Source organism: Rhinopithecus roxellana, chromosome 15 (genome assembly GCF_007565055.1).
Source record: "Rhinopithecus roxellana isolate Shanxi Qingling chromosome 15, ASM756505v1, whole genome shotgun sequence".
Lineage (NCBI taxonomy): Eukaryota > Metazoa > Chordata > Mammalia > Primates > Cercopithecidae > Rhinopithecus > Rhinopithecus roxellana.
Genome location: NC_044563.1, coordinates 124,860,802 through 124,888,123, shown reverse-complemented (window position 1 = coordinate 124,888,123; position 27,322 = coordinate 124,860,802). Strand labels below are relative to the sequence as shown.

The following is a 27,322-nucleotide window of genomic DNA, read 5'->3' as shown; positions in this document are numbered from 1 at the left end:
AGAGTGGAGAAGGCAGGAATTCATCTAGGTCACTGAAGTTCAGTGACCCAGTACAAGGTGAGGGCTGATAAGAGATAGGGGAGGAGAGGTTGGCAGACGCCACAACACAGGGGCCCTATATGTGCAATGCCCCTAAGGAGCTTGGACTCATTCCTGCAGGCAGTGGGGAGCCATTAATACTTTTAAAATAATGCCACTCTTCTCCTTGTTTTGTACATATGACAGATAAAATCACCCAAAGCCAGTTCATCTGGACAAACACTAACCTTTTGGCATCTTTCCATGTGTGTGCATGCATCCATTGACGGTTTTTCAACAGAGAAGTGACATAATTGGGTCTTCATTTTAGAGAGATTACTGTAGCTCAGTGGTTTTCAACCAAGCGTGATTTTGTCACCCAAAGGACATTTGGCAATGTTTGAAAACATTTTTGGGTCAGATGTGGTGGCCGCCTGTAATCTCAGTGCTTTGGGAGGCTGAGGCAGGATGCTCACTTGAGGCCAGGAGTTTGAAATTAGCCTGGTCAACATAGTCAGGCTGTATCTCTACAAAACATTAAAAAATTAGCCAGGCATGGTGGCACACACCTGTAGTCCTAGCTACTTAGGAGGCTGAGGTAGCAGGATTGCTTAAGCCCAGAAGGTCAAGCTTCAGTGAACTGCGATTGTGCCTCTGCACTCCAGCCTGGGCAACAGAGCATGACCCTATCTCAATAAAAATAAAACATTTTTGTTTTCCACAACTGAAGAGGGGAGGGTGCAATTGGGATCCAGTGGGTAGAGGCCAGGGATGCTGCTAAACATCCTACAATGCTCACAACAGATCACCACAACAAAGAAACATCAACAGTGTAGAGACTGAGAAACTTTCTTCTAGCCGTATGCAAAGAATAGATTTGAGGGGGCAAAATTAGGCTCAGGGAGACCAAGTAGAGATTGCTAAGATAATGGTGGCCTAAACTAAGGTAGAGGCAAGAAGGAAGACAAAAGAATGGGCAGATTTGTACAAGATTTAGAATGTAGGCCAGACGAGGTGGCTCACATCCATAATCCCAGCACTTTGGGAAGCCGAGGCAGGTGGATCATGAGGTCAGGAGTTCATGACTAGTCTGGCCAACATGGCGAAACCCCGTCTCTACTAAAAATTAGACAAATTAGCCAGGTGTGGTGGCAGGTGCCTGTAATCCCAGATACTTGGGAGGCTGAGGCAGGAGAATCGCTCTAACCCGGGAGGCAGAGGTTGCAGTGAGCTGAGATTGCACCACTGCACTCCAGCCTGAACGACAGAGCGAGACTCCATCTCAAAAAAAAAAAAAAAAAGAAAGAAAGTAGACTCACGAGAACCTAAGAAATGAATGTGGTGGGTAAGGAAGAGAGAGAAGTAGAGATGAACTGTCCACTCTGACTGAGGAAACTAGGTAGATAGATGATCATGAACAATATGAGGAAGAGCAGATGTGGTACAGATAAGAATGAATACACTCATTAATTTATTCAGCAAAACTGCCTGAAGAATACCATGTGCAGCACTGTGGGACAAAACAGGCCTTGCATTCCCAGGCTGTACTCTTGTGAGGACAACCAGAAGGAAGTAGAGAAACACACAAGAACAATGCTAAGATGGGGAAACTCCATACGCCACAGGAGCATATATGAGGGGTATGTCTTCTAGACAAAGTCCAGGTAGGTCTCCTGGAGAAAATGACATTTCTAGTGATTCTTCAAGTACGAGATAGTCAGCCAGGCAAAGAGATGGTAGAACAGTGTTCTAGGCAAAACAACAAAATGTGCATAGGCTCAGAGGCCTATCTGATTTTCTACAGCAGGCTGGGCTTTCATCGGCAGTGAGGGTGATCGAAGCTTTGTTTGTTTTTGTTTTTTGTTTCATTTTCTTTAAATGGTCACACAAAGTTTTCATTTGCTAGCCTTGCTTCAAGAGAAACTGGCCAAATGATGAGGTTGATCATTATCTATTAATAGTTTCATTACAGTCCTGTGTCATTGGGTTATAAGTAAAAATCCCAGGTCAAGCATGGTGGCTCATGCCTGTAATCCCAGCACTTTAGGAGATCAAGGCAGGCGGATCACTTGAGCCCAGGAGTTCAAGATCAGCCTGGCCAACATGGTGAAACTCCATCTCTACAAAAAAAAAAAAAAAAAAAAAGCCAGTGTGGTGGTGCACTCCAGTAGTCCTAGCTACTCAGGAGGCTGAGGTAGGAGGATTGCTAGATCCCAGGAGGTAGAGGCTGCAGTGAGCCATGATCATGCCACTGTACTTCAGCTTGGGCAGCTAGGCAAGACCCTGTCTCAAAAAAAAGAAAATTCCCTATGGCAGAATGGATATAGGAAGGTGAGTTATGAGGCTGGAAAGTATGCAGGAACTAGATCATACAGGGCTTTATGAATGCAGAAAAAAATTTCAACTTTCACCTGAGAGCAAATGGAAGTCTGCAGGGAAGTGGCATGATTCAGTTTATATGGATCACTCTGAATAAAGCATAGAGGATTGGTTGGATTGGGACAAAAACCTGTACACAAAGGACAGTTAAGAGGTTATTACAGCAAAAAAGCCAAAAGATGATAAATGTCTTACTAGGGTAAAGTCAGGGAGATGTTAGAGATGTGGATGGGTTTGAGAGGGATTTCTGAGTTTGAATCAACAGGATTTGTTGATTAGGTGGATAGGAAGGACTGCAATGGAAGGAGGACATAGATTCTGTTTTGGACAAGTAGGATCTCAACGGCCTGTGGTTATCCAGGTGGAGGTCCTCCTCAGTGGGTAAAGTGTGCCCCACCAACACTTGGGGGGAAATCACCCAGGGTTCCAGTTAGAAAAGGATATTCTTGAGCTCCACTCAACTCTATTGAGTGAGAATTTCCAAATGGTGTCTGTAAAGGTGTGGAAATGAGAGAATATTTAATGGAGGTGGAATTAATTTGACAAGTCTAGAGTACAGGTACCTGTGGAAGAGTGGAATGTGAGCAGATGAGACTTGAAGGGTACTGGATTATCCAGGAGTGTTTGCCAGGTTAAAGAAAAGCCTTATGTCATGTTAAGATTTTGATTTTTAAAATTTTCTTAATTTTTTGTATTTTTAGTAGAGACAGAGTTTCACCATGTTGGCCAGGCTGGTCTCAAACACCTGACCTCAAATGATCTGCCCACCTCAGCTGGGATTACAGGCGTGAGCCACTGCGCCTGGCCTCATTTTAAGATTTTGGATAATACTTTATTGTAAGATTTTTAGGCAGGGGATTGATAAGATCAAATTTGCATTTTAGACAGATCTTTCTATTGCTAGTGTGAAGGATGGAGAGGAGTCCAGAAGAGAAATTGTGAAAGTTGATGCTCAGGCAGAATGACTGGAGATGGAGAAGTGGGGATATATGTGAAATATCTCAGATACAGCATCAATAGGACTTATGTGTAAATGCAGAAGACAAGGTAACTTAGTATTCCTTGAAATGACCAAGTCCAGGGGGCTTTTACCAGCATAGTTTTAATGATACCACTGTTGCTTTTATTGACTCTCTAAGTGGAAACTCTTCACATCAGAAACATAAATTAACTTGTGGGAAGGCCTGGGAGTGGGTGCAGAGACTCTGGCCCCCCAAAACTGCTGAGTCCTATACTCTTCTACCCAAATCCATAGGAGCACACGCAACCATGGCACTCTTAGGCAAGCATGTGTCCTTCCACTCGCTGCACACCCTCACATTTGGTGGTAGCATCCCAGCTGTGCTCCAGGCACCCTCTGGTCCTTTAGCTGCATCTCCCTCACACCTGCTATTCTCAGAAACCTGCTCCTGCTGCCTTCACTCCAAATCAGAAGGGGAGCCTGGTGAGCTGGTGAGTGTCAGACTGTGGGGAAGCACCGTGAGGGCTGTAGCCCAGCAGAATTCCAGAAAGAACCTTCACAGTCTGGCATGTAGTCCTGGCTCCAGGCATATTGGATTACTTGCCAGTCCCCGACCTCCCTTGCGGTGCCCCCATGTCCAAGCTTTTGCTCAGGCTGTTCTTTAGCCTCTTGTACCACTTCCACTGCCATCTTCCTATTGCCTTCCCTGTTTGTCCCAGGAAGTGCTTGCTGGCTCGCCCCTCTGCATTTCCCATGCATTTTACTTACACCTCTTCATCGTCCTTATCAAGCCTTGACTTAGGTTTTGGCTCTTTACATATCTGCTGTTTCCTAAAAGCTCTCAGAGAACAGGGTCCCTATCTGAGCCATATTTGTTTCCTCCAAAGAGCTCAACATAGTATGTAGAGTGTGGGAGGAAAACAGGCTCAATAAATGAGTATGGAAAAAAAGAATAAAAATAAAAGCAGCATTTAACTCCTAGATATTATTAGTAGATCCAGTATTTCAGAGTTATATGGAAACATCCATAGTTTTCATTTCAATTTCTGCTAAACTCTGAGCTAAACTGTAAAATGCATGTGGTTATCTTAAGGATATAAAATTATTTCATCTCCCAGGTTTTATGTTCAACTTTTATGAACCATGGAGCAGCTAGAAGTTTGAATGGACAACCGTGCCTTGCCACTTTTAACTGATCTGTACCTAGAGACCCAGTTTCTTTAACTCTTGATCCCCATTACTGTTCTGTCAGTGGAGGAAAGGGCCTGATTTCATACAGAGCACTCAGTCATTATGGTCTATTAAATCTTTTTTTTTTTTTTGAGACAGAGTTTTGTTCTTTTTGTCCACGCTGGAGTGCAATGGCGCAATCTCAGCTCTCTGCAACCTCCACCTCCTGGGTTCAAGCAATTCTCCTGCCTCAGCCTCCTGTGTAGCTGGGATTACAGGCACCCGCCACTGCACCTGGCTAATTTTGTATTTTTAGTAGAGACGGGGTTTCTCTATGTTGGTCAGGCTGGTCTCGAACTCCTGGCCTCAAGTGATCCACCTACCTCGGCCTCCCAAAGTGCTGGATTATAGGCGGGAGCCACCACACCTAGACAGTCTATTAAATCTTGAATTCAGACAGAGAACCCCTTGGCATAAGACTATAGATTTAAAAGATTATGCCAGACGCAGTGGCTCATGCCTGTAATCCCAGCACTTTGGGAGGCTGAGGTAGGAGGATGACCTGAGCCCAGGAGGTCAAGGCTGCAGTGTACTGAGATCACACCACTGCACTCCAGCCTGGCTGTCAGAGTGAGATCCTGTCTCAAATAAATAAATAAAAGATTAACATTTATCTCAGTTCTGCGCCTAGGTCTTAAATTTGTCACCTTCTCATTGAATTTGAGAAAGCAACACAAATATTAAAAGAATACGTGTTCACAATGAGAACACCTGGACACAGGAAGGGGAACATCACACACCGGGGCCTGTCGTGGGGTAGGGGGAGCTGGGAGGGATAGCGTTAGGAGATATACCTAATGTAAATGATGAGTTAATGGGTGCAGCACACCAACATGGCACATGTATACATATGTAACAAACCTGCACATTGTGCACGTGTACCCTAGAACTTAAAGTATAATAAAAAAAAAAAGAAAAAGAAAAAAAAAGAATACTTGTTCACTCCCAAAATGGTTTCCTAATAAGTCAGGCATCTTTATAGAAGTAAACATCCTAAAGCAATGTTCGTTGTGGTGGTGGTGGTTTTTTTCTCTTTTTTAGAAACAAAATTATCTTATGTACTGTTAAATCTGGTCATTACTTAATTGCTCTTTAAAATAAAAATGCAAAGAAACAGAAAATTTGTTTCCCATTAGGAAAAAAAGTCAGCATGCTGTGCTGGGTAAGAAAGAGGGCTCTGACCAGGCACCATGTCTCACACCTGTAATCCCAGCACTTTGGGAGGCCGAGGCAGGCGGATCACCTGAGGTCAGGAGTTCGAGACCAGCCTGGCCAACATGATAAAACCCCATCTCTACTAAAAATTAGCCAGGCGTGGTGGTGGGCGCCTGTAATCCCAGCCACTTGGGAGGCTGAGGCAGGAGAATTGCTTGAACCCAGGAGGCGAAGGCTGCAGTGAGCCGAGATTGTGCCACTGCACTCCAGCCTGGGCGACAAAGAGCAAAACTACGTCTCAAAAAAAAAAAAGAAAGAAAGAAAGAAAAGGAAAGAAAGAGGGCTCTGGATCCAGACAGCCTTTACCCAACTCCTAGCTCAGCAACTAACTGTGTATTCTGACTTCTCTGTACCTCCATCTTCTCATCTGTAAAATGGGAGTAGCCATAATGTCCATCTCAGTAGAGTGAAGTATCTAAATGAATTAACATGCACAAAGATCGAGCCTGACACAGAATAAACAGTGCAACAAACATAGCTATTATATTTTATGTGTTATGTTGTGCTCAAATGCAAATCCACTAATATGTAATTTTTTCTAGGCTACCTGAGGGACAAAGATGTAAAGCATTGATTCTAAGCAATCATAGAATACGGTTTCTATTTTTTTTCAATAATGCACTAACGAAGAAACATCTTTCTATGGTGAATTAGAAATAGATCTTCTCAAGATATCAAAATCTAATGGCAAATGTGCTGTTGATTTTTCCTCCTGGTAAAAGTTAGGCTCTTCTTCAAAGAAATCATTTCAAATTATTTCCACAGATGCGACGGCCACGCAGGACCTCCCGTGCCTGTGAGGGGAGCTGCTGTGGTAAGTAACCAGATAACTACCAGTTACTCTAAGAAATTCAGAATATATGTCATCCCAGGGTGGCTACATATTTAAGTAGTATTCCCCTCGGCTCAGTTTTAAATTTATTTTAGAAGCTTGGATTTCTCCTCAATAGTTCAAATTTTCCGAATAATATTTGGCTTCCAATTGACTTTGGTACTGGAATTCTCCGCCAGGAAGGAGTAAGGCCATCATGTTTCCACTCACGCCATCAGTGGCATCTCTGATATTTTACCACGTGTTGCTCCTGTACAGCCCTGAGGGATTGGGCAGAGGAGGTGGCCAGAGGAGGAGCCACAGCCACGTTTGCCAGCCAGGATGGGTCTGGACCAGAACCTTTCTGAGTGTGGTTATCATTTGTACTCAAAGAGGAAGCCACTCATAGGTGAGATGCAGGAACAAGTTTGCATGAGGGTTGACCCAGAGAGACGCATCCTCAGAGGCTAAAATTTAAATTTGTCACCATGTTCAGATGCTGACAAGATAAAGAAGCTTAAGAGTTCTGTTTCTGCTTTTTCATGGTCATAACTTTTGATCTGCACATGCCTGTGTCTTCCTGTGTAACTCATATGGTTTGGAGGTAAAAGAAATGGAGAGTTTTGGAAGGCACCTTTAGGAAGGTTTTGAAAGCGTGCAGGAGGAGAGCAAGTATATTTATCAGTGGATCGAAGCCTTAGTACTGGGACCTCTCTTTTTCTTTCTCTCTGTCTCTCTTTCTGCTCTCTCTCTCTCTCTCCCTCTCTCTTTGCAAAAAGCACGAGGTAAAATTCTGGTGAGGAGGAGTGCATTAAACAGAGGGTCTTTATTTTTTTTTTTTTTGAGACAGTTTCTCACTCTGTCACCCAGGCTGGAGTGCAGTGGTTCGATCTTGGCTCACTGCAACCTCTACCTCCAGGGTTCAAGCAATTCCCCTGCCTTAGCCTCCCAATTAGCTGGGATTACAGGACCGCACTACCATGCCCAGCTATATTTTTAGTAGAGACAGGGTTTCACCATATTGGCCAGGCTGGTCTTGAACTCCTGGCCTCAAGTGATCCTCCTGCCTCAACCTCCCAAAGTGCTAGGATTACAGACGTGAGTCACCGTGCCCGTCTGGAAACAGAGGTTCTTTACACCCCTTCTTTCTGGATAACACTGATCCCTATTTTTCTCCTCCATATGCCTCAGCCCTAACCATGACACCAGCATTAAAAATTGCTACACTCTAATGTAGAACTTGCTGTCCTCTAGGCACTTGACATAGATCATTTCATTTAATCCCCAGAGAAACTCTATAAAATAGGTACTATTATTCTCCCCCATTTAAAGATGAAGAAATTGAGGTTTAAAGAGTTAAAGATCACACTTGAGGTCACCCTGGTAATAGACTCAGGATTAGAAAGCCTGGGTTTCTGGAACTCCACAGCGGGAAGTCAGTAATGCCAGCAGCTCCTCAGCTCTGATGCCCTGTTTGCACATGGACCCTAGTTGCTCGCCACCTGCAGAGACTCTGCTTCAGCTGAGCAGTGGACTGAAGTGGCATGACCTCCCCATCCAGCTTTGCTCTCTGAGAGGACAGAGCCCTGCTCCAGGATGCTTCTGTACAGGATGCTTCTGTACAGGATGCTTCTGTACTCTTGATTCTCCTAGGGCAAGTATTCAGATTGACCATCCTCTGCCATTTGAGAGCCATGGGGTCTGAAGCAGAAAAGGCATGTAAAAAGAAAGGCAAATGCCTGAAAGAAGTGGAGCTAATTTGAAGTTTTGGTGATTTGAAAATCCAGTCTAGGGATTAATAGACATCTTACTTTGACAGTCCTGATTCCCACTTGCATGTAACCATTTCACTGCTTGGAGCATGTCAATCTAAAAGGCAAGAGCTAGGCAAATAAGTGAAATGGAACCCAGTGATTGTTGCTCCTCATGAATAGCTATTATGAAAAGGAAGAGAGAGGCTGGGAAGAGTGGCTCATGCCTATAATCCCAACACTTTGGGAGGCCAGGGTGGGAGGATTGCTTGAGGCCAGGAGTTTGAGATCAGCTTGGGCAACATAGTGAGACCCTGTCTCTACAAAAAACAAAAAGTTTTTAATTAGCTAGGTGTGGTGGCGCACACTTGTAGTACCAGCTAATCAGGAAGCTGAGGTGGAAGGATCACTTGAGCCCAGGAGTTGGAGGCTGCAGTGAGCTATGATTGCATCACTGTACTACAGCCTGGGCAACAGAGAGAGACCCTGTCTAAGACAGAAAGAAGGAATGAAGGAAGGAAGGAAGGAAGGAAGGAAGGAAGGAAGGAAGGAAGGAAGGAAGGAAGGAAGGGGAGAGAGAAAATAATGAAAGGAAAAAATAATAAAAGTACTATCTCTAAATTTTTTAAGTACTATCTAAAATAAGCCTTCTGCATGACATGTAGATTTCTCTTACTTACTCAAGGAAGTTCTAGCCCCTCAACCCCACAGAGAGCCGGAAATTGACCACTGATGCCATAGCGATTCTCCCCAAGATGTGAGGTGATGAGCGTCTCATCACTTGGTTGGTAGCCTGGCAGGAGTGGTACAAGCAGATTCCACCATTTCATGGGAAGTTGTATTATATTATTAGATGATCTTCCACTTAAAAAAGAAGGAAGCTGCTACTTAAACATTTGCCTAAGCTTAAAAGAAGCAAAAGAAACACAGAAATTTCAGAAAACATAGAAATTTTAGAGCTAGAGAAACACTTAGAGATCATCTAGCCCAGGGTTTCTCTCAACCTCAGCACCACTGACATTCTGGACTCCTGTGTATTGCAGGATGTTTGGGAGCACGTCTGGGCCACTTGACTACTCCTTATCCCTGAACAAACTCTGGCTACTGTCCAGTGATACTGCCAGCTCTGTACCCTTAGGAACACACCTCCAATGTGGCACTTCTTACACCGGGCTCTTTGTCCAGATTGGTGTGAGCTCCTCAGGCAGGGCCTGTGTATTAGTTTGTTTTCATGCTGTTGATAAAGAGATATCCGAGACTGGGTAATTTAAAGAAAAAGGGGCTTAATGGACTCACAGTCCCATGTGGCTGGGGAGGCCTCACAATCATGGTGGAAGGTGAAAGTCACATCTTACATGGTGGCAGACAAGAGAGAATGAGAGCCAAGCTAAAGGGGAAGCCCCTTATAAAACCATCAGATCTCGTGAGACTTATTCCCTACCACGAGAACAGTATGGGGGAAACCGCCCCGTGATTCAGTCATCTCCCCCTGGGTCCCTCCCACAATACGTGGGAATTATAGGAGCTACAATTCAAGATGAGATTTGGTTGGTGACACAGCCAAACCATATCAGCCTGTGTACCCCCACTGCCTGGCACAAACTGAGCACTCAGTAACTGAAAGAAGAAATGAATGAGTGGTTTTAAGCTGCAGCTACATCGGTGGATATGACCTGTGCTGGAAAACAGACATGGAACAAATTCAGGAACACCTTGAAAAATTAATTTGTTGATTTTACCAAGGCATTTGATAATATCAGTGAGTTTAGGCTTCAGCTCTGACAGCTGTTCTACAGGTTTGGCTGCCCTAGGAAGTTCTCAGGTACTCTAAGGCTACTCTATGACAGAGGTTTGTTTGTCTAGTCAGGTCAGAATGGCAGACAATATCAGTAGAGTGAATTGGAGTTGTGTAAAAGGCCTCATTTTGTTCAGCCTATTTTATGTACCATGTAACTGAGATCCTGAAAGCCAGCATTTTGCAACTGGCCTCTCATCCTGTGGGATACTTCTCTACCTCATTTGGCTGCCAGCATCGACAGGAGTCCTCCAGGAAATTCTCTATAACCACAAAAGAATAGTAGCAGCAACAGTAAGGATTATTAAGTGCTAGACATCATTCTAAATGCATCATAGCTATTAATATTAATTCACCCAATTCTTACAGCAACCCTATGCAATGGGTATTGTTACTGTTGCTGTTATTTTCCTTTTACCAAGAAAGAAACTAAGGTACAAAGAGATTAGATAACTTGCCCAAAGTCATATAAATATTAATGGGCAGAGCCAGGATTGGAACCTATGTAGAGCTCATGTGCTTAACCACTATGCTGTCCTGCCTCCAACATGCTTTTCTGAATCCTAATATTACAAATCTTCAGTGTCTCAATTTCTGTAATAATATATACTAGTAATCTTATATAATTACTTTTCTTCATTTTTTGAGATGGAGTCTCACTCTGTCACCCAGGCTGGAGTGCAGTGGCACAATCTTAGCTTGCTGCAACATCTGCCCCCAGGGCTTAAGCGATCCTCCCACCTCAGCCTCCCAAGTAGCTGAGACCATAGACATGTACCATCAAGCCTGCTAAGTTTTTGTACTTTTGGTAGAGACAGGGTTTCACCATGTTGCCCAGGATGGTCTTGAACTCTGGAGCTCAAGCGATCTGCCTGCCTTGGCCTCCCAAAATGCTGAGATTACAGGCGTGAGCCACCACACCCAGCCTTATATAGTTAGTTTTCTACCTTGGTATATCATAAATCAGTTCATAACTATGTGCAAAGTATCATGCCATATATAATGAAAGGCATGGAATGTCTCAGACAAGGTTCCTTTCTTCAGAGAGTTTACCATCTAACCAAAGATATGTACATTAGTGAAATAACAGTAAAAAAAAAAAAAAAAAAAAAAAACCATAATGGAAAGAAGAGGGCTTGGGATCCGATCATATGAGTATGAGTAGCCAGTGCCACCATATAGATTATTAATGTAACTTCAGTAAGGCACTTACACGAGATATAGTTTCCTCATCTGAAAAAATGGGAACGATAATTCCTAGTTAATTCATAAATTTGTTATAAGGATTCAGTAAGAGAGGACAGTTTTAAGTATATTAAAAATAAATGAGTAATTTTGTTCAAATACAAGAAAGTTGGAGGCTGGGCTTGGTGGCTCATGCCTGTAATCCCAGCACTTTAGGATGCCAAGGTGAGAGTGGGTTGCTTGAGCCCAGGAATTTGAGACCAGCCTGGGCAACACAGCAACCCCATTGCTACAAAAAATTAAAAAATTAGTCAGGTGTGGTGGCAAACATCTGTAGCCCCAGCTACTGAAGAGGCTGAAGTGGGAGGATTGCTTGAGCAGGGAGTTTGGGGTTACAGTGAGCTGTGATTGCACCACTGCACTCCACCCTGGGTGATGGAGCAAGTCCCTGTCTAAAAAAAAAAAAAAAAATTGGAAAGGATTTGTGTTTGAACCTCCTCATCCTCTAGGCCAGGGATGGGAAATAGGCTTCACCTTTTATGACAACTCCAAAGCATGCAGCATTATTTTGAGGGGGCTTCTGAGTCTAAAACTGAGCCCTGATGAGGATCAGTCAGTGTCTGCTCTGGGCCCTGGAGAGATTTACTTCTCTTCTAGGTCATAAGAAACTTCAGGAGCCTCCCAGCAGCTCTATGGTCTGTGTTTGGCTTCAGAGAATGCGAGAATGCCTGCTACAGGGATGTAATGCACTAATAAGCCAAGAGCTGCAAAACTTGATCATGAGGAGAATGAGGTATTTCAGCATTGGCTCTGGAATCTGACAGACTAGAAATGAACCTCCTCCCCTGACCAGTGTGACCAAAGGCAAATGACCTGACCTCTTGAAACCTGTTTTCTCAAAGTAGGGATAATAAGAATACCAAATCCACAGGGTAGTTAAAACTAAATGAACTGAAGTAACTCACATAAAGCCCTTAACACATTGCCTAGAATAATCAATGTTTAGTTGCTGCTGCTAACAACAATAATAATATCTCACACATAGCTTAAATAAAAATTAGGAGTCTATAGGGTAGTGATAGTTTTCAATCTTTATGTCTGATACCTACTATTGACTAACAGTTCCTTTTTTTTCTTTTTAAATCACTAACGTCACCCTTGAAGAGTTACAGTTGAGTGTAAATGAAACCTCAGTATTTTCTCTTGTTAGCTGTATAATTTACATCTCTGTGTGTTGAAAGCATCCTGAACATGTTGTTTGAGTAGGGTAGGTCTTGAAGTAGAGGGTCTGGGCGAAATAAAACCAGAGGAAATTACACTCAGGGTCTCTAGAAGGTAGTAATTCTTCCCAATCTAGAGAGGGTCATCTCTTCACATGACCCCTCAGTTCATGTACTTTTCATTTCACTGTAAATTATCATTACAAAGGCATGTGATTCTGGGGGCCACAAGGAATGTACTGGTCTACATACATAGAGAAAAGATTGTTTGGGTGTTAAATGGTCGAGAATGCCTGCTGTTCTCTTAATCAGATATATCTACTTTGCACCAACTACCAAAATTGAAGATTTGAGAAGAATGGATTTATAAGATCTGTAATGAATTGTTATTATCACTAACAACAATTATTGATGTAGGGTAACCTCTGAGTTGGACAGACAAAAGGGAACAATTTGATGTAGGGTAAAAAGAATTAACTTTAACCGATCTGATTTCTCAAATGATTAGTTTGAGGTTTTATTACCTCCAATCAGTATCCCATTATAATTGTGTTTTGCTTTTAACATTTGTTTACTTCTGAATTTTATGTTAGTATGCTAAATCATATTCAATGACCAATAAGTTATCATGGGAGCACTCCTTTCTTATTAATAAATCTCCTTTGTGAGTAGTCAACCGTGGCTTGCTCATAGAACTGAAAACCATAGGTCAATGAAATTTGGGCAGGTTTCTGTAGGAAATAACTGACCTAGACCTTGAGAAAGAAAACAAACAGGAGTGAAGATACAAGGTCGTGAGGAACGTAGGGGTGAAGAGAACCAGCGCCGTGGAATCTGACAGACCTGATATGGAGAAATTAAGAAGTTGGAGCTTTGGAAAGGATCGGCGTGTGGTCTTAGGCTTGAAAGACGAGATGAAATGTAGTGGTGAAGGTCAAATAGAAAGGGAAATTTTGAGGTGGGGGAGAGGGATTTAAGAGGCAAGGACTGGGTAGCAGAGTGAGCTGAAAATAAAGACTGTAAAGGGAAGTGGGTGAGTGTAGGATGAGTTAAAGTGCAGTCATGAGTGACAGAGCCAGTCTGACAAAGGAAATGCAAATGGAGTTTTGGCACAAGAAAGTGAAGGCTTGGGAGTGGATAATGTTCGAAAGGTTATGAAGACAAAAGCTTGAAAGTAGGGCAGTGATTAGATTTTATGAAATTAAGATGAACATTTGTTAGTAAAAATAATAATAATAATAGCTGGGCGAGGTGGCTTACGCCTGTAATCCCAGCACTTTGTAGGGCTGAGGCAGGAGGATTGCCTGAGGTCAGGAGTTCAAGACCAGTCTGGCCAATATGGTGAAACCCCATCTCTACTAAAAATACAAAAAAATTAGCCAGGTGTGGTGGCATGCACCTGTAATCCAGCTACTCGGGAAGCTGACGCAGGGGAATTACTTGAACCAGGGAGGTGGAGGTTGCAGTGAGCCAAGATCGCACCACTGCACTCCAGCCTGGGCGACAGAGCGAGACTCCACCTCAAAAAAAATAAATAAAATAAATAATAATAATAAAGGAAAACAAATTTAGTTCTATATCATTCTCCTAAATCCTTTCATTGAAAACTAGCAATAGGTTTTTTTTAAGTCATTTATTATTTATACAGTCATACTCTTGAGAGCCTTTGTTTCAGAACTATCAGATCAGCTCCTTATGGCTGTCTGAGGGATTCTACCATTCTAGATCAGCAGTCCACAACCTTTTTGGCACAAGGGACCCACTTCATGGAAAACAACTTTTCCACGGAAAGGGCTGGTGGATGGTTTGGGAATGAAACTTCCACTTCTGATCATCAGGCATTAGATTCTCATAAGGAGAGCACAACCTACATCCTTCGCATGCGCAGTTCACAATAGGGTTCGCCCTCCTGTGAGAATCTAAGGCCTAATCCTGGGGCTAAGGTGACTGGAAGCGGAGCTCAGGAGGTAATGCTTGCCCCTTACCCAACACTGTGCGGCCTGATTCCTAACAGGCCACAGATCAGTACCAGTCTGTGGCCCAGGGGTCAGGGACCCCTATTCTAGATGACCTCTAATGGAAACCCATTTTTTCCCCTAAATCCTCAGGTTCACAATTTTTTTTTTTTTAATTTTATTTTATTTCATATATTTTTTTGAGACAGAGTCTCCCTCTATCTCCCAGCCTGGAGCGCAGTGGTGTCATCTTAGCTCATTACAACCTCTACCTGCCCGGTTCAAGCGATTCTCCTGCCTCAGCCTCCCAGGTAGCTGGGATTACAGGCATCTGCCACCACGTCCAGCTAATTTTTGTATTTTTGTTTTCTTGAGGTTTTTTTTTTTTTTTTTTTTTTTTTGAGATGGAGTCTTGCTCTGTTGCCCAGACTGGTGTGCAGTGGCGTGATTTTAGCTCACTACAACTTCCACCTTCCAAATTCAAGTGATTCTCCTGGCCCAGCTTCCAGAGTAGCTGGGATTACAGGCACTCGCCACCACATCCAGCTAATTTTTGTATTTTTTAGTAGAGACAGGGGTTTCACCATGTTGTCCGGGCTGGTTTTGAACTCCTGGCCTCAAGTGATCTGCCCACTTTGGCCTCTCAAAGTGCTGGGATTACAGGCATGAGCCACCGCATGCAGCCAAGTTCACAAATCTTAAGGTCCACTAAGAGTTCTAGCTAACAGAGTCTTGAAAAAATACATATATCGTTAGGAAATCCAAAATCCAGCCATTGGAGCCATGGAGACAGCACTCCAAACTCAAGAGGGGTCAATTTCTTTCCTCTCTGCAAGGAAGCCCCACTAAGATCTGTGTAATGCTATTACCGCACCCCACCACTTACCCAAAGTTAGCCTTTGGTTGGAAGGTTTCCTTAGTATTGTTCCTTCCGTGGTCTCCAGGAAGATGTTACCAGAAAAAGGTCTGGATCCAGATCCCCAAGAGAAGGTTCTTGGATCTCGCACAAGAAGGAATTCAGGGCGAGTCTGTAAAGTGAAAGCAAGTTTATTAAGACAGTAAAGGAATAAAAGAATGGCTATTTCATAGACAGAGCAGCCCTGAGGGCTGCTGGTTGCCCATTTTTATGATTATTTCTTGGTGATATTGTGCTAAACAAGGGGTGCCTTATTCATGCCTCCCCTTTTTAGCCCATATAGGGTAACTTCCTGATGTTGCCATGCCATTTGAAACTGTCATGGTGCTGGCGGGAGTATAGCAGTGAGGACAACAGGAGAGGTCACTCTTGTCACCATCTTGGTATTTGGTGGGTTTTAGCCGGCTTCTTTAGTGCAACCTGTTTTATCAGCAAGATCTTTATGACCTGTACCTTGTGCCGACCTCCAATCTCATCCTGTGACTTAGAATGCCTTAACTGGCTGGGAATGCAGCCCACTGGGTCTCAACCTTATTTTACCCAGCCCCTATTCGAAATGGAGTTGCCCTGATTCAAACACCTCTGACAGTGCTGTGTAAGTTTGTAGGAAACTTTGGCAGACAGAGGCTCAGTACCTTGCCTGAAGTCTCATCATTGAAAGAATTAATGTAGGTATAGAGAAGTTGCAGGTCAGTTACAAATGGCAAAAACAACACATTGTAAATTGAGAAATAAATATTAGGAAAATGGATTTGTAGTCCTTAGACTAATATTTTTAAGCTTGGGACAGTTTTGTGGGAACGTGTGAGTATTCTGACTGGTGAAGGCTCAGAAATAATATTGTGTTCTCTACTTTAAAATTAGCAGGCAAAAATATACAGTTCACCTCTGGAAAATCAACTAGTTGACAGTGCATTTGTCCCAAAGCCAGCAGTCATGAGGGAGGAGAGTGGCATGCCTCCACCGTGGGATGCTTCACTGCTGGAGAATGAGTTTTTCCAAGGTAAGTTCATGCATTAAATTGCCTTTGCAACTACTGGTACTAAAGGAAGTAAACAATAACTAGTTTGTATTAAACTACTCAAAACATATCAAATGCTGTACTTTAATTTTTATGTCCTCATGTTTAGCTTATTTGAAGAGGATGCTGACATGTTATTAACACAAGTATTAAGAACTTATGATTAAATATAATCTAAGCAAACATTCTCAAATCAAGGACTGATAAATATATGGAGTAGTAATGTTTAATATTTAACCTCAGAGGTCAGGAGTTCAAGACCCCATCTCTACTGAAAATAATACAAAAATTAGCTAGGCATGGTGGTACGCACCTGTAATCTCAGCTACTCGGGAGGCTGAGGCAGGAGAGTTGCTTGAACCTGGGAGGCAGAAGTTGCAGTGAGCCGAGATCGTGCCACTGCACTCCAGCCTGGGTGAGAGAGCAAGACTCCATCTTGGAAAAAAAAAAAATTAACCTCAGGTAAAAAGGAAATACATCTTTAGGAAATATATCTACAAAGTTTGCTGTTTAATAGACTTTTATTGTTCCAGATTAGGACCGAAATGCACTGTGATAAAATCTAATTCATTAGACAATTAACCTTGTATGATGATAAAAACTGAAACAGGTTCCAAAAGCAGTGGCGTTCCAAATGCACCTGTATCTTATTACAATCTGATCATAGTTCACTTTTACAAAGGTTATTCTGTATAAGCCCGGCCATTTCAAAAGTTAACTCTGAAGTCGCCACCAGCTTCACCTTGAGGAACTACATTTAGTTTGCAAAGGCAATACCATCGCCTGGCCCCTATTGTGTGGTACAGCAGTCAGGAAGAGACAGTCAGCTGGACAGTCAACATAGGGGCTTTCTTCAGTAAGATGTTTCCTGGCAGAGAACAGAGGAAAATCTTTGTTCCAAAAGAAGGTTTTGTTGGAAGAGGAGAGCTACTGTTTACGGAATGAAAAAATAATGAAAAAAGTAATAATAATGTGGCCTTTCTGAAAATAATGTAGAGAAGTAGAACGGGAATTGTTCTGATGTCAGGAGTGGTGAGTAAACAGCATTGTTAATCTGGGATTCTAAGTGGCTTTAATTTAAAATCCTGTCGTGGGAATGTTAAGAGTGGTTACCTTTAAGTAGAATTCCTGGCAATTTACCTATATTGTTATACTTTTCTGTATTTTCTGTTGTAAATACATTCTGCTCTTGTAGTCAGCCAAGACTTTAAAGGGAAAGAAAACATAAACAGCTTGAAAGGGAGAATGGATATCAAAGAGATTTTCATTATAATTTGTTTTAAAGATAGATTTTTATTCATTATGCAGTTTTGTTTTGTTTTGTTTTGTTTTTTGCCCCACCTTATACCTCAGCATTGCTTATTTTATTGTGGCTATAGGGAACAAATTACTTCAGGTCCTAGGGATAAATAAATATTTTTCACTAAAACATTGACAGATCATTCCCTAAAGAATTCCTTAATTACATATCCTTAATACTCAAGATCAGTTCTTCTTTTGGTTGTACAAACTTAATAACACCAACTTGCAAATAAAATAGGATAGGGAAAAATCCAGAACAGATTTTTTTAAATCCCTTTAGCATCTGCCCTAACATAATTGGCATGTTGTATGTACATTTCACCTATGTGTTCTCAGACACTTACATTTCCTGTCATTATACAGTTGAAATTTCTGCGTATTTATTTGTAATTTGTAATTTCTGCGTATTTATTGAACATGAATATAGTAAACTATATCTATTAGAGACTGGGTCTTAGAGAGTCTACAAACCTCAAAAGATTATGATTCTGTTCAAAGTCTAATGTGTTTTTATTGAGGAAAACATGTCAAGTACAATTAAATTGGTACAATTCAAAGAAAAGCCAACTGTGTCACCAAAAGGTAACACAGGCTTGTCTGAGATCACAGAAGCTGTGGTCCTAGAGAGGAAGAGCCCTGAGTCTGGGCTTGGTCTAGGTCTTCAGTTATCATAAGGAGGCCCCTGGGCACTGACTTTAACATCACCCCCGACTTTGCTCCTGAGAGAAAAGTAATCATTATTTGACAACAGCAGCTTCATGTCTTTGTAAAACTATGAGCTCATCTCGTAGTGAAATCATTTGTATGGTTCATAAAGAGAAAAATATGAAAAGTGAGGGGTTTTTTTCTGGGTTTTTTTTTTTTTTTTTGAGACAGGGTCTCGCTCTGTCGCCCAGGCTGGAGTGCAGTGGCACCATCTCAGCTCACTGCAAGCTCTGCCTCCCAGGTTCACACCATTCTCCTGCCTCAGCAGGAGAATTCTCAGCCTCCCGAGTAGCTGGAACTAGAGGTGCCCGCCACCACGCCCGGCTAATTTTTTGTATTTTTAGTAGAGATGGGGTTTCACCATGTTAGCCAGGATGGTGTCGATCTCCTGACCTCGTGATCCGCCCGCCTTGGCCTCCCAAAGTGCTGGGATTACAGGCGTCAGCCACTGTGCCCGGCTGAAAAGTGAGGTTTTATGGCACAGAGGTTGCATTGCACAGTGGTCGTATGCATGAACACAGAGGTTGCATTGCACAGTGGTCATATGCATGGACACAGAGGTTGCATTGCACAGTGGTTGTATGCATGGACTCAGGAAACAGACGGTCTGGGTTCAAATCCCAGCGCTGTGTGATCTTAGGAATTTGCTTAATCTCTTCTTGCTTCAGTTTCCTCATTATAGAATAATAATGGTAGTAGGACCAACCTTCTAAGGTGGTGTAAGGATTTAATGAGTTAATATATTAAGTGTTTAGGACTCTGCGTGACACACAGGAAGTGCTGTTTTATAGGAGTGTTAATGGGTATTAATTTTTCCAGAAAAAAAAAATCTACCATTGGCATATCATTTAATAATATTATCTGGCACTTTTAATTAAATATATTGCTCGAATCCCCCATCCACCTTAAGTATGTTCATAAATTAGGTGCTAAGCTTTTGGTGGTAATACTGTTTTCGTAACAGTATAACCTAGAAATCATATGCTACTTACAGAGGCTCATTTCTATTATGATCCCAGGAGGTATACACAGCTGGAAATATTGTAGCAACCTAGTGACATGAAAGAAACGAAAGACAAGGCTTAACAACACTAACAATTGTCTAGTTATTCAATGTCTGCATTATTAGTTCCCTTTTATTACTAGCCCATATAGAAAAACTCAGTACGCTTTAGATGCACTAAAAAAAACCATGATTAAAATTCATTGTTAGAAGAATATAGTTCTATTTCCTTAGGGCGTTATGGAAGGTTCACTTTGGAAAAAAGTGATTTGAAAAAGCAGGAAATTCCATCCTGGCTAACACTGTGAAACCCCCTCTCTACTAAAAATACAAAAAAAAAAAAAAATTAGCCGGGCGCGGTGGCGGGCACTTGTAGTCCCAGTGACTCGGGAGGCTGAGGCAGGAGAATGGTGTGAACCTGGGAAGTGGAGCTTGCAGTGAGCCGAGATCGTGCCACTGCACTCCAGCCTGGGCTACAGAGCGAGACTCCGTCTAAAAAAGAAAAAAAAGAAAAAGCAGGAAATAAATTTTCACTATAGTCTTGTAAAAGTCAGACTATCTTAAAAATATAATCAAAATTAATGTTATAACATTTATGATAATATGATAAAAAATAAAATTGTAAACGATTATGTTTCTTGAAAAGGAGCCTTCAATAACTCAAATTATTATTAAACTGTAAAAACATATACAAAAAAGTTGATTCACATTCTCTTTTCAGTTTTAGATGACTTGGATAGCAAATTGGCTCAGGAACAGTCTGCAAGCTCAGTGAATACCAGAACACCCCTCAACTATGGATCAAGGACACAGTTCAGTCACTTTTATTCCAGTGGTAGCAGACATGGTAATATCACAGAAAGGCACAAAAAACACTATAATGAAACTTCCAATATGTCTATCTATGACATCCTAAGACCAGGAACTCCTAGGGAAGGTTTTAAAACCTTTTCTCCTAGGACAAGGACAATTTATGATATGTACAGGACAAGGGAGCCCAGAGTCTTTAAAGAAGATTATGTGCAAAAAAATACTTTAGGAAGTACTTCGCTGTGTTTTGACAGCAGACAACGGTTGGCCTTACCAGCCACAGGGCATTTCACAGCAAGAAGCTTGCATTTTCCAGCCACAACTCAGAACAAGAGTGGGTTTATACCACCAAGGCACCAGCAGAGTCCAAAGAGAACTCCTTTATCATCTATCATATGGAACAGATCGGATTCCTCTAGAGATAGGGAGAACCTGAGGGCACCATCACCAATGGAAATTGACCCTGCTGACAAGTATGTGTATCCCAGGGGTTTTCAGGAGAATAGGAGATATGAATCTTACCATTCACAGAATGTTTACCAACGTGTTAGTTTAAATGTTCCCATGGAGAATGCAATGAGTCCTGACACTTTTGAGAACTCAGAGAATATGCCATTCTACCATCAAAGCAACCCATTTGCCAGGTCTTTCTTCAGCAATACCTTTGGACAAAGCGGAGAACAGAGGAGATTTGGACAAAGTCCTTTTTGGAGCCAACAGAAAGGACATTCTTTCTGGTCTGATTTTCATCAAAGCAGGAAGTCATTCAGTTCTTCTGACAGAGACTTTGAAATGATTTCCATGGAAGCAAATAGTGCATCAGCCATTCATGGCCATAGTGTTTCTTCTGAACACTGGGAATCATTTTCTTCTGGTTATGGAACAGATGTTTCCAGAGTCCAAGAAGAGCCACATCCCTGGCAGTTTGATTTTCAGACATCCACACTGGAGAGCATGGCGGTATCACATGGTAGTGAGACCAAGTTGACTCCTCATTTTGGCACACCAAATGTTTGCTCCATGACTGGTTCAAGCTATCATGTCAAATCTGGTGAGTTGGTAAGCCAACAGGACAGTTCTCCTGTTGAAGTACATATAAACAAAGAAGCTTCCTCATTTGGAATTGCTCAGACTCTAGCATCCTCATTCAAAACTTCCTTTCCCCAGACTTCTGATGACAGAAGGAATCCTCAGAGTCCCAACTTGCAGAATCCCACAGTCACTTTGCAGAAAATTATTCCTAATAAGCCTGCCTCTCATCCAATGAGAAGCCATACAGAAGTCACTGTGACCAACAGCAATTCAATTGACTCTCTGTCTCTTGCCAAAAGCCAGCCCAATATCTTGGTCACAGAAGTGAATAATGAGAAAGACTTAAATGAATCTATTTCAGAAGAAGACAAACAGCTAAGCAAGATGGACCAGACAAACAAGGCAGGTGAAGTGCCCCAACCTGTTTCACAGAGAGGGATCTCAAACTCTTTACCTGATTTTCAAAATCCTTTCTCCCAGGACTCAGCCAAGAGCAACAGGTTTGGTTTCAGTGCATCTACCACAATAAGTTCAAAACAGTCACCCAGAGTCTTTTCCAGGAAAGATACCTCCAAAATGTATACACCGCACAAAGATAAATCCAATGACATTAAACAAGATAAGAGGTTTACTGAGAACAGAAAACTTGGCTCAACGGCTTCCCTTCCTTTCATTCAGGAACACAGAACACCACTATCTTTCCCCAGGACAGACCAAGGTTGTCACCAGGAATTAACTGTAAGTAATGAAGATATTTCAAGCATTATTACAAATAACCACTGGAGCTCTGCACCAACTGATATTCAAAATGCACAATCTCCAGAAAAGCCTGTTATTTTAGATACTGAGGGAGAACAATGTGCCACAATTCATTCTACCAACTGTGGCAAGTTGACTACTGGCCACAAGACCTCGTGTGATTCTTTAGATCTGTCATCAGCTGCACTACCAGATTCCTCACCATCAAATAATTCTTCCCTTGATGCTCCTGTGGTTCCATCTACTACAGTGTTCTCCAGGAGAAGTCCTTCAGACAAAGATCCATCGCTAGGAGAAAGAGAAGAAAAAGACAATGCTGGGAAGAACCAAAAGAATCAGTTTATTTTAAGCCACTCAGAAAACCAAGAGAGAAATGATAGTCATGTGCCTACACACGATGAAGTGGTTGATGTCAAATGCCATTCACACTCTCCTTTTAGGAATGAAAGAGGAAAGGGAAAAATAAGGCATCGTATATCCTGTATTGAAAAGTTAAGCAAAACAGAAAGTATATCAGTACCCACCAGTGATCACAGGAGCCTCATTGAAGCAAATCAAAGCAATTCCAAAGGTTCTGAGCTTGACACAATTTATTGTACCTTGCCAAGAAAATCAAGCAGTTTTCTCATACATGGCAGGCAGTCAGGGAGTAAAATAATGGCTGCTTCATTGAGGAATGGGCCACCTCCCTTCCAAATCAAAAATAACGTGGAAGATGCAATGGGGAACTATACATTAAACAAATTTAGTCCCGGCTCTCCTGAGTCAGTGAATGAATGTTCCAAAGTCATTTCAGACTCAGCCCTGGAAGCACCTGAAGCCACAAAGAGAATGACAAATGTAAAAAGCAGTGGATCTACTTCCATTAGAAAAGGACCCCTTCCATTCCTCATTAACAGGGCTATGTCGTGTCCCTCAGGGGAGCCACATGCCTCAACTGGAAGAGAAGAAAGAAAAAAGCCATTGACCTCAGGCAGGGATGCTTCTGAGCTAACACCAAGGGCTTGGGAGAGAATCATTAGCCCTGTGGAAAGTGACTCATCTGTTAGAGATTGTTCTTTAACCAAAAGACACCACCGAAAGGAAAACTTCCAAGAATGCACTGAGAAAGAGGGTAAAATGGCTGCCTCCAGGAGAAGTGTACTTGCCCTTTCAAATGAAGACCCTTTACCTTTTTGTTCAGACTTGTCAGGAAAAGAACGTGGGAAAACATTACATAAAGTTAAGACAACTAGTACGTTTTCTGTTTCTGGTGATGAAGATAATGTAAAATGTCTGGAGGTGGTCTCAATATATTATACTCTACCGAGGAAACCCAGCAAAAAATTCTGTAACCTCCTTCAACAGTATACACAAAATACTAATTCACTTACAGAATCACCTCAAGTGGAGACTGAAACATTTCCTAATGCTTTAGAAAAAGATGAACAGAATTATTTTACACGAGAGCAGTCAGGAACACCTTCATGTGAAAATCTAAAGATGTCGGTCAACTCTGATCAGACGCTGACCACTGAAAATATGACTGCCTTCCGATTATCAAATAGGGGGCCCCTAGTGCCTACATTACAGGAAATGGCTTCTGTTGAAGCAGCTGTTTCTCTTCCTGAAGAGGAATCTAAAGCTAGAGAGATTTTTTCAGATAATTTAGCTAAAACACCTCTAGGTGATTCAGAAAACAAGAAAGAAAGAGGTAAAAAACTGCAAAGTGAAACCCTGCATACTTTGTTGATGCTTCAGAGAAAAAATGTTTCTGAAGAAAAATCTGAAAATTGTCAACAATCCATTAATACAAGTAACAGTGGTCCCTCTAGTCTTCCAGCTCTTTCAGAAGTTAATATTGGAAATTCCCAAGCCAGAAGAAATTCTTGGGAGTGTACAGGGAGTGGCAGAGCCATTCCTTTTACTGGAAGTGGGAAGTGTCCTCAGAAAGATCACACATCCACAACTGTAGGTGAGAGCTCCAGTGGATCACAGCCTAGGGAAGGCAGAGGGGACGTCGGAACCAACTGCCAAAAAATGACTAATAAAACACTTTCTCACTCAGAGAGTCAAGTCTTTGCTCTTACTCCAGCATTGCATAAACTACAGCTTGGTGAAGAGACTCAGTCAGATGAACCAAACTTAGAGAGTCTGCAGTCTGAACCCAGAGAATTACCTCAAAGAAGTCAGGAGGCAAATATGACAGAGAGCAGGAAGGCTGAAGATGAAATGCAGAAATCAGCTTGGGATCAACCTTCACTTCCTGAAGGAAACAATAAAAATAAAACCAATTCTGATGACCTAGTAAAGGGGGAAAATAGATCTTCAGTTAAACACAGATTGGCAGTCATGTCTAAAGCAAACAGAAAATTCCCAGCTAAAGATGTAAGCCCCAGAAGACATGTAGCTACTATCTTCCCCCAAAGTGGAGGCAGATCTGGCTTTGACCATTTACCTCTTGGCACAGTGGAATGCAACCCACTGTTCCCTGAGCCTACTCCAAAATCTGCAGACTCCATAGGCGAAAGCAGGTTGAGTGAGGATGGAAAGCATGTGAAGAAATCCGAGAACCCTCTCCCCATTACTGTACTACCCAGCAGAGAACCTTCTACACATGTCAGCAACCAGAAGTCTAACAGCATTTCACAACGACATCAGAACGAGTTTAAAAATGTCTCAGAATCACCATCAAAGCTTGAGAGTTCTAAAGATGTCACAGTAGCTGAGAATTTAGAAAGAGAATCAGGAGCCCCATCCCCCATCACATTCACCAGCCTCAGGGAAGCAGAATTCTCTGACGATCAGAGGAGGCTGAGCCCTCCTTTTCCACTGGAGCCTGCACAGAAATCTAGAGTAAGCATCCCACTGGCCAGTTTTCTGCGGCAACAAAGGAGTGCTTCATCTCTGGAGTGGGAACCTGAGCCACACCTCTATCGTTCAAAGAGTTTAAAAAGCATTAATATGCATGGCGATCTACTACGAAAAAGTCATCCTCCAAAAGTCAGAGAGCGCCATTTTTCTGAAAGCACTTCTATTGACAATGCCCTGAGTCGACTGACCCTTGGGAATGAATTCTCTGTCAACAATGGGTACAGTCGAAGATTCAGATCTTTTTCTGAACTCCCCTCCTACGATGGAAATGAAAGTTGGGCTTATCGCAGCGGTACAAAAACAGGTACCAGGTCTGCAACATCTATATACAGACCTATCGACTATGGGATCTTTGGGAAAGAACAACAATTAGCTTTCTTAGAAAATGTAAAGAGGTCACTTACACAAGGAAGATTATGGAAACCAAGTTTTCTTAAGAACCCTGGCTTCCTAAAAGATGGTTTGAGGAACGCTCCCAACCCCTCAGAGTCATTAAGCTCAAATTCTCCCTGTAGTCAGATGCCAGAAGATGGCTTATCTCCAAGTGAACCGCTTAATATCTATGAGGATGACCCAGTGGACTCGGATTGTGACACAGACACAACCACAGATGATGAATACTACCTGGATGAAAATGACAAAGAGTCAGAACTGTGAGGCTTTTTCAATAAAATGCTTTACCTTTTTCACCAAAAGCTTATAATGGAACTGAGGTGTATGTGTGCATGTGCATGGGAGGATAAAAGATCTAGTCTGGGCAGTGTCTGCTCTGAAATCTCCCACATCTCCTTTTTTTCCTCCACACCCTATATAGATACTTCCTGAATGTTAGAACAATGAATTCTTGTTTTGAGAGAGTCTCTATTTTCTCTCTCTGTAAATGTTCTTAGCCTGCCTTTCCACCACTCCCACTTAATCCCCAATTCACTGTCTGATTCGGGCTTTCTACTCTATTTCTCTCCTCACATTTTTCATCTTTAATTGTGATTTACAACCCTAATATCCCAGGCACACATACAAAACTTACTAATTACCCCGCACAACTGTGAAACTCTGTATGGCTTCTTCCGGTCCACACCCTATACTCATGACATTAAATAAAAGGTAGGGATGATAACAATGGGGTAAATATTATCATCCTGTTTGACTCATGAACATTTAGGAAGTTTAAGGTGATGATCTTCTCTTTCAAAAAAGATAAAGGATTTTTTTTTTTTTAACTTGAGAAACTGCAAAAAGGAAAAAAAAAGGATAAAGGAATTTTCTAAGTACATCCTGTTATATCTGTAGTGGAGCCTGGGAGGCACATGGTCAAAGCACATGTTGAGGTTATAGATGAAGACCTGAATCCCTACCCTAGTAAGCTAATAGAAGGTTACCACTTCTAGAAATTCTTCTGAAACTGTGGGGCACTGGCTGGATTATTAAGGGCTTTTGATCAAGCCAAGGACTTAGGCCAGGCAACCTGGCCATACAGAGAGTTGCCTGGTCACAGAATTTCTGCTTCTGAAGAGAACATAGCTGAGGAGCAGAGAGAGGAAATAGGCATCCCTTCATGAGACCGACTTGTCTTTACTCCAGCTCTCTCAGCAACTGGCTTTTCCCATTTCCTCAGAACTATCCGTTTTCACATTTTCTTTTGTTGTTGTTCTTGTTGTTTGGTTTTGTTTTGTTTTTGTTTTTTGGAGATGGAGACTTGCTCTGTCACCCAGGCTGGAGTGCAGTAGCATGATCTCGGCTCACTGCAACCTCCGCCTCCTGGGTTCAAGTGATTCCCCTGCCTCAGCCTCCTGGGTAGCTGGGATCACAGGCGCACCCAGGTGCATGCCACCATGCCCAGCTAATATTTTTGTATTTTAGTAGAGACAGGGTTTCACCATGTTGCCCAGGCTGGTCTCAAACTCCTGAGCTCAGGCAATCTGCCTGCCTCAGCCTCCCAAAGTGCTAGGATTACAGGTGTGAACCACCATGCCCAGGTTTGGTTTTTTTGTTTGTTTGTTTATTTTTTGAGATGGAGTCTTGTTCTTGTTGCTCAGGCTACAGTGCAATGGTATGATCTCAGCTCACTGCAACCTCCTCCTCCCAAGTTCAAGCAATTATCCTGCTTCAGCCTCCTGAGTAGCTGGGACTACAGGCACCTGCCACCACACCTGGCTAATTTTTTTTTTTTTTTTTTTTTTTTTTGGTATTTTTAGTAGAGATGGAGTTTCACCGTGTTGGCCAGGCTGGTCTCAAATCCTGACCTCAGGTGATCTGCCCACCTCGGCCTCCCAGAGTGCTGGGATTATGGCCATGAGCCCCTGTGCCTGGCCCACATTTTCTTTAATTGCAAGGTAGACCATTTCTTTTCAGGTGGGACATATTAGTCCCAAATATCAAGTGGGAACCTTGGCCAAGTCCC

General features: G+C 42.3%; 1 protein-coding gene across 2 annotated transcripts in view; it reads left to right on the top strand.

The window, feature by feature from the left end:
• Positions 1 to 26,153, top strand: part of EXPH5 (exophilin 5) — a 33,757-nt gene extending 7,604 nt beyond the window's left edge. For both annotated transcript variants that reach the window (XM_030918661.1, XM_030918660.1), the window contains 3 exons: positions 6,569 to 6,617; positions 16,301 to 16,439; positions 20,189 to 26,153. In XM_030918661.1, the coding sequence (XP_030774521.1) occupies positions 6,569 to 6,617; positions 16,301 to 16,439; positions 20,189 to 25,578 (5,578 nt within the window). In that variant the 3' untranslated portion in view covers positions 25,579 to 26,153. The remainder of the gene's footprint in view (positions 1 to 6,568; positions 6,618 to 16,300; positions 16,440 to 20,188) is intronic.
• The last annotated feature ends 1,169 nt before the right edge of the window (positions 26,154 to 27,322 follow it).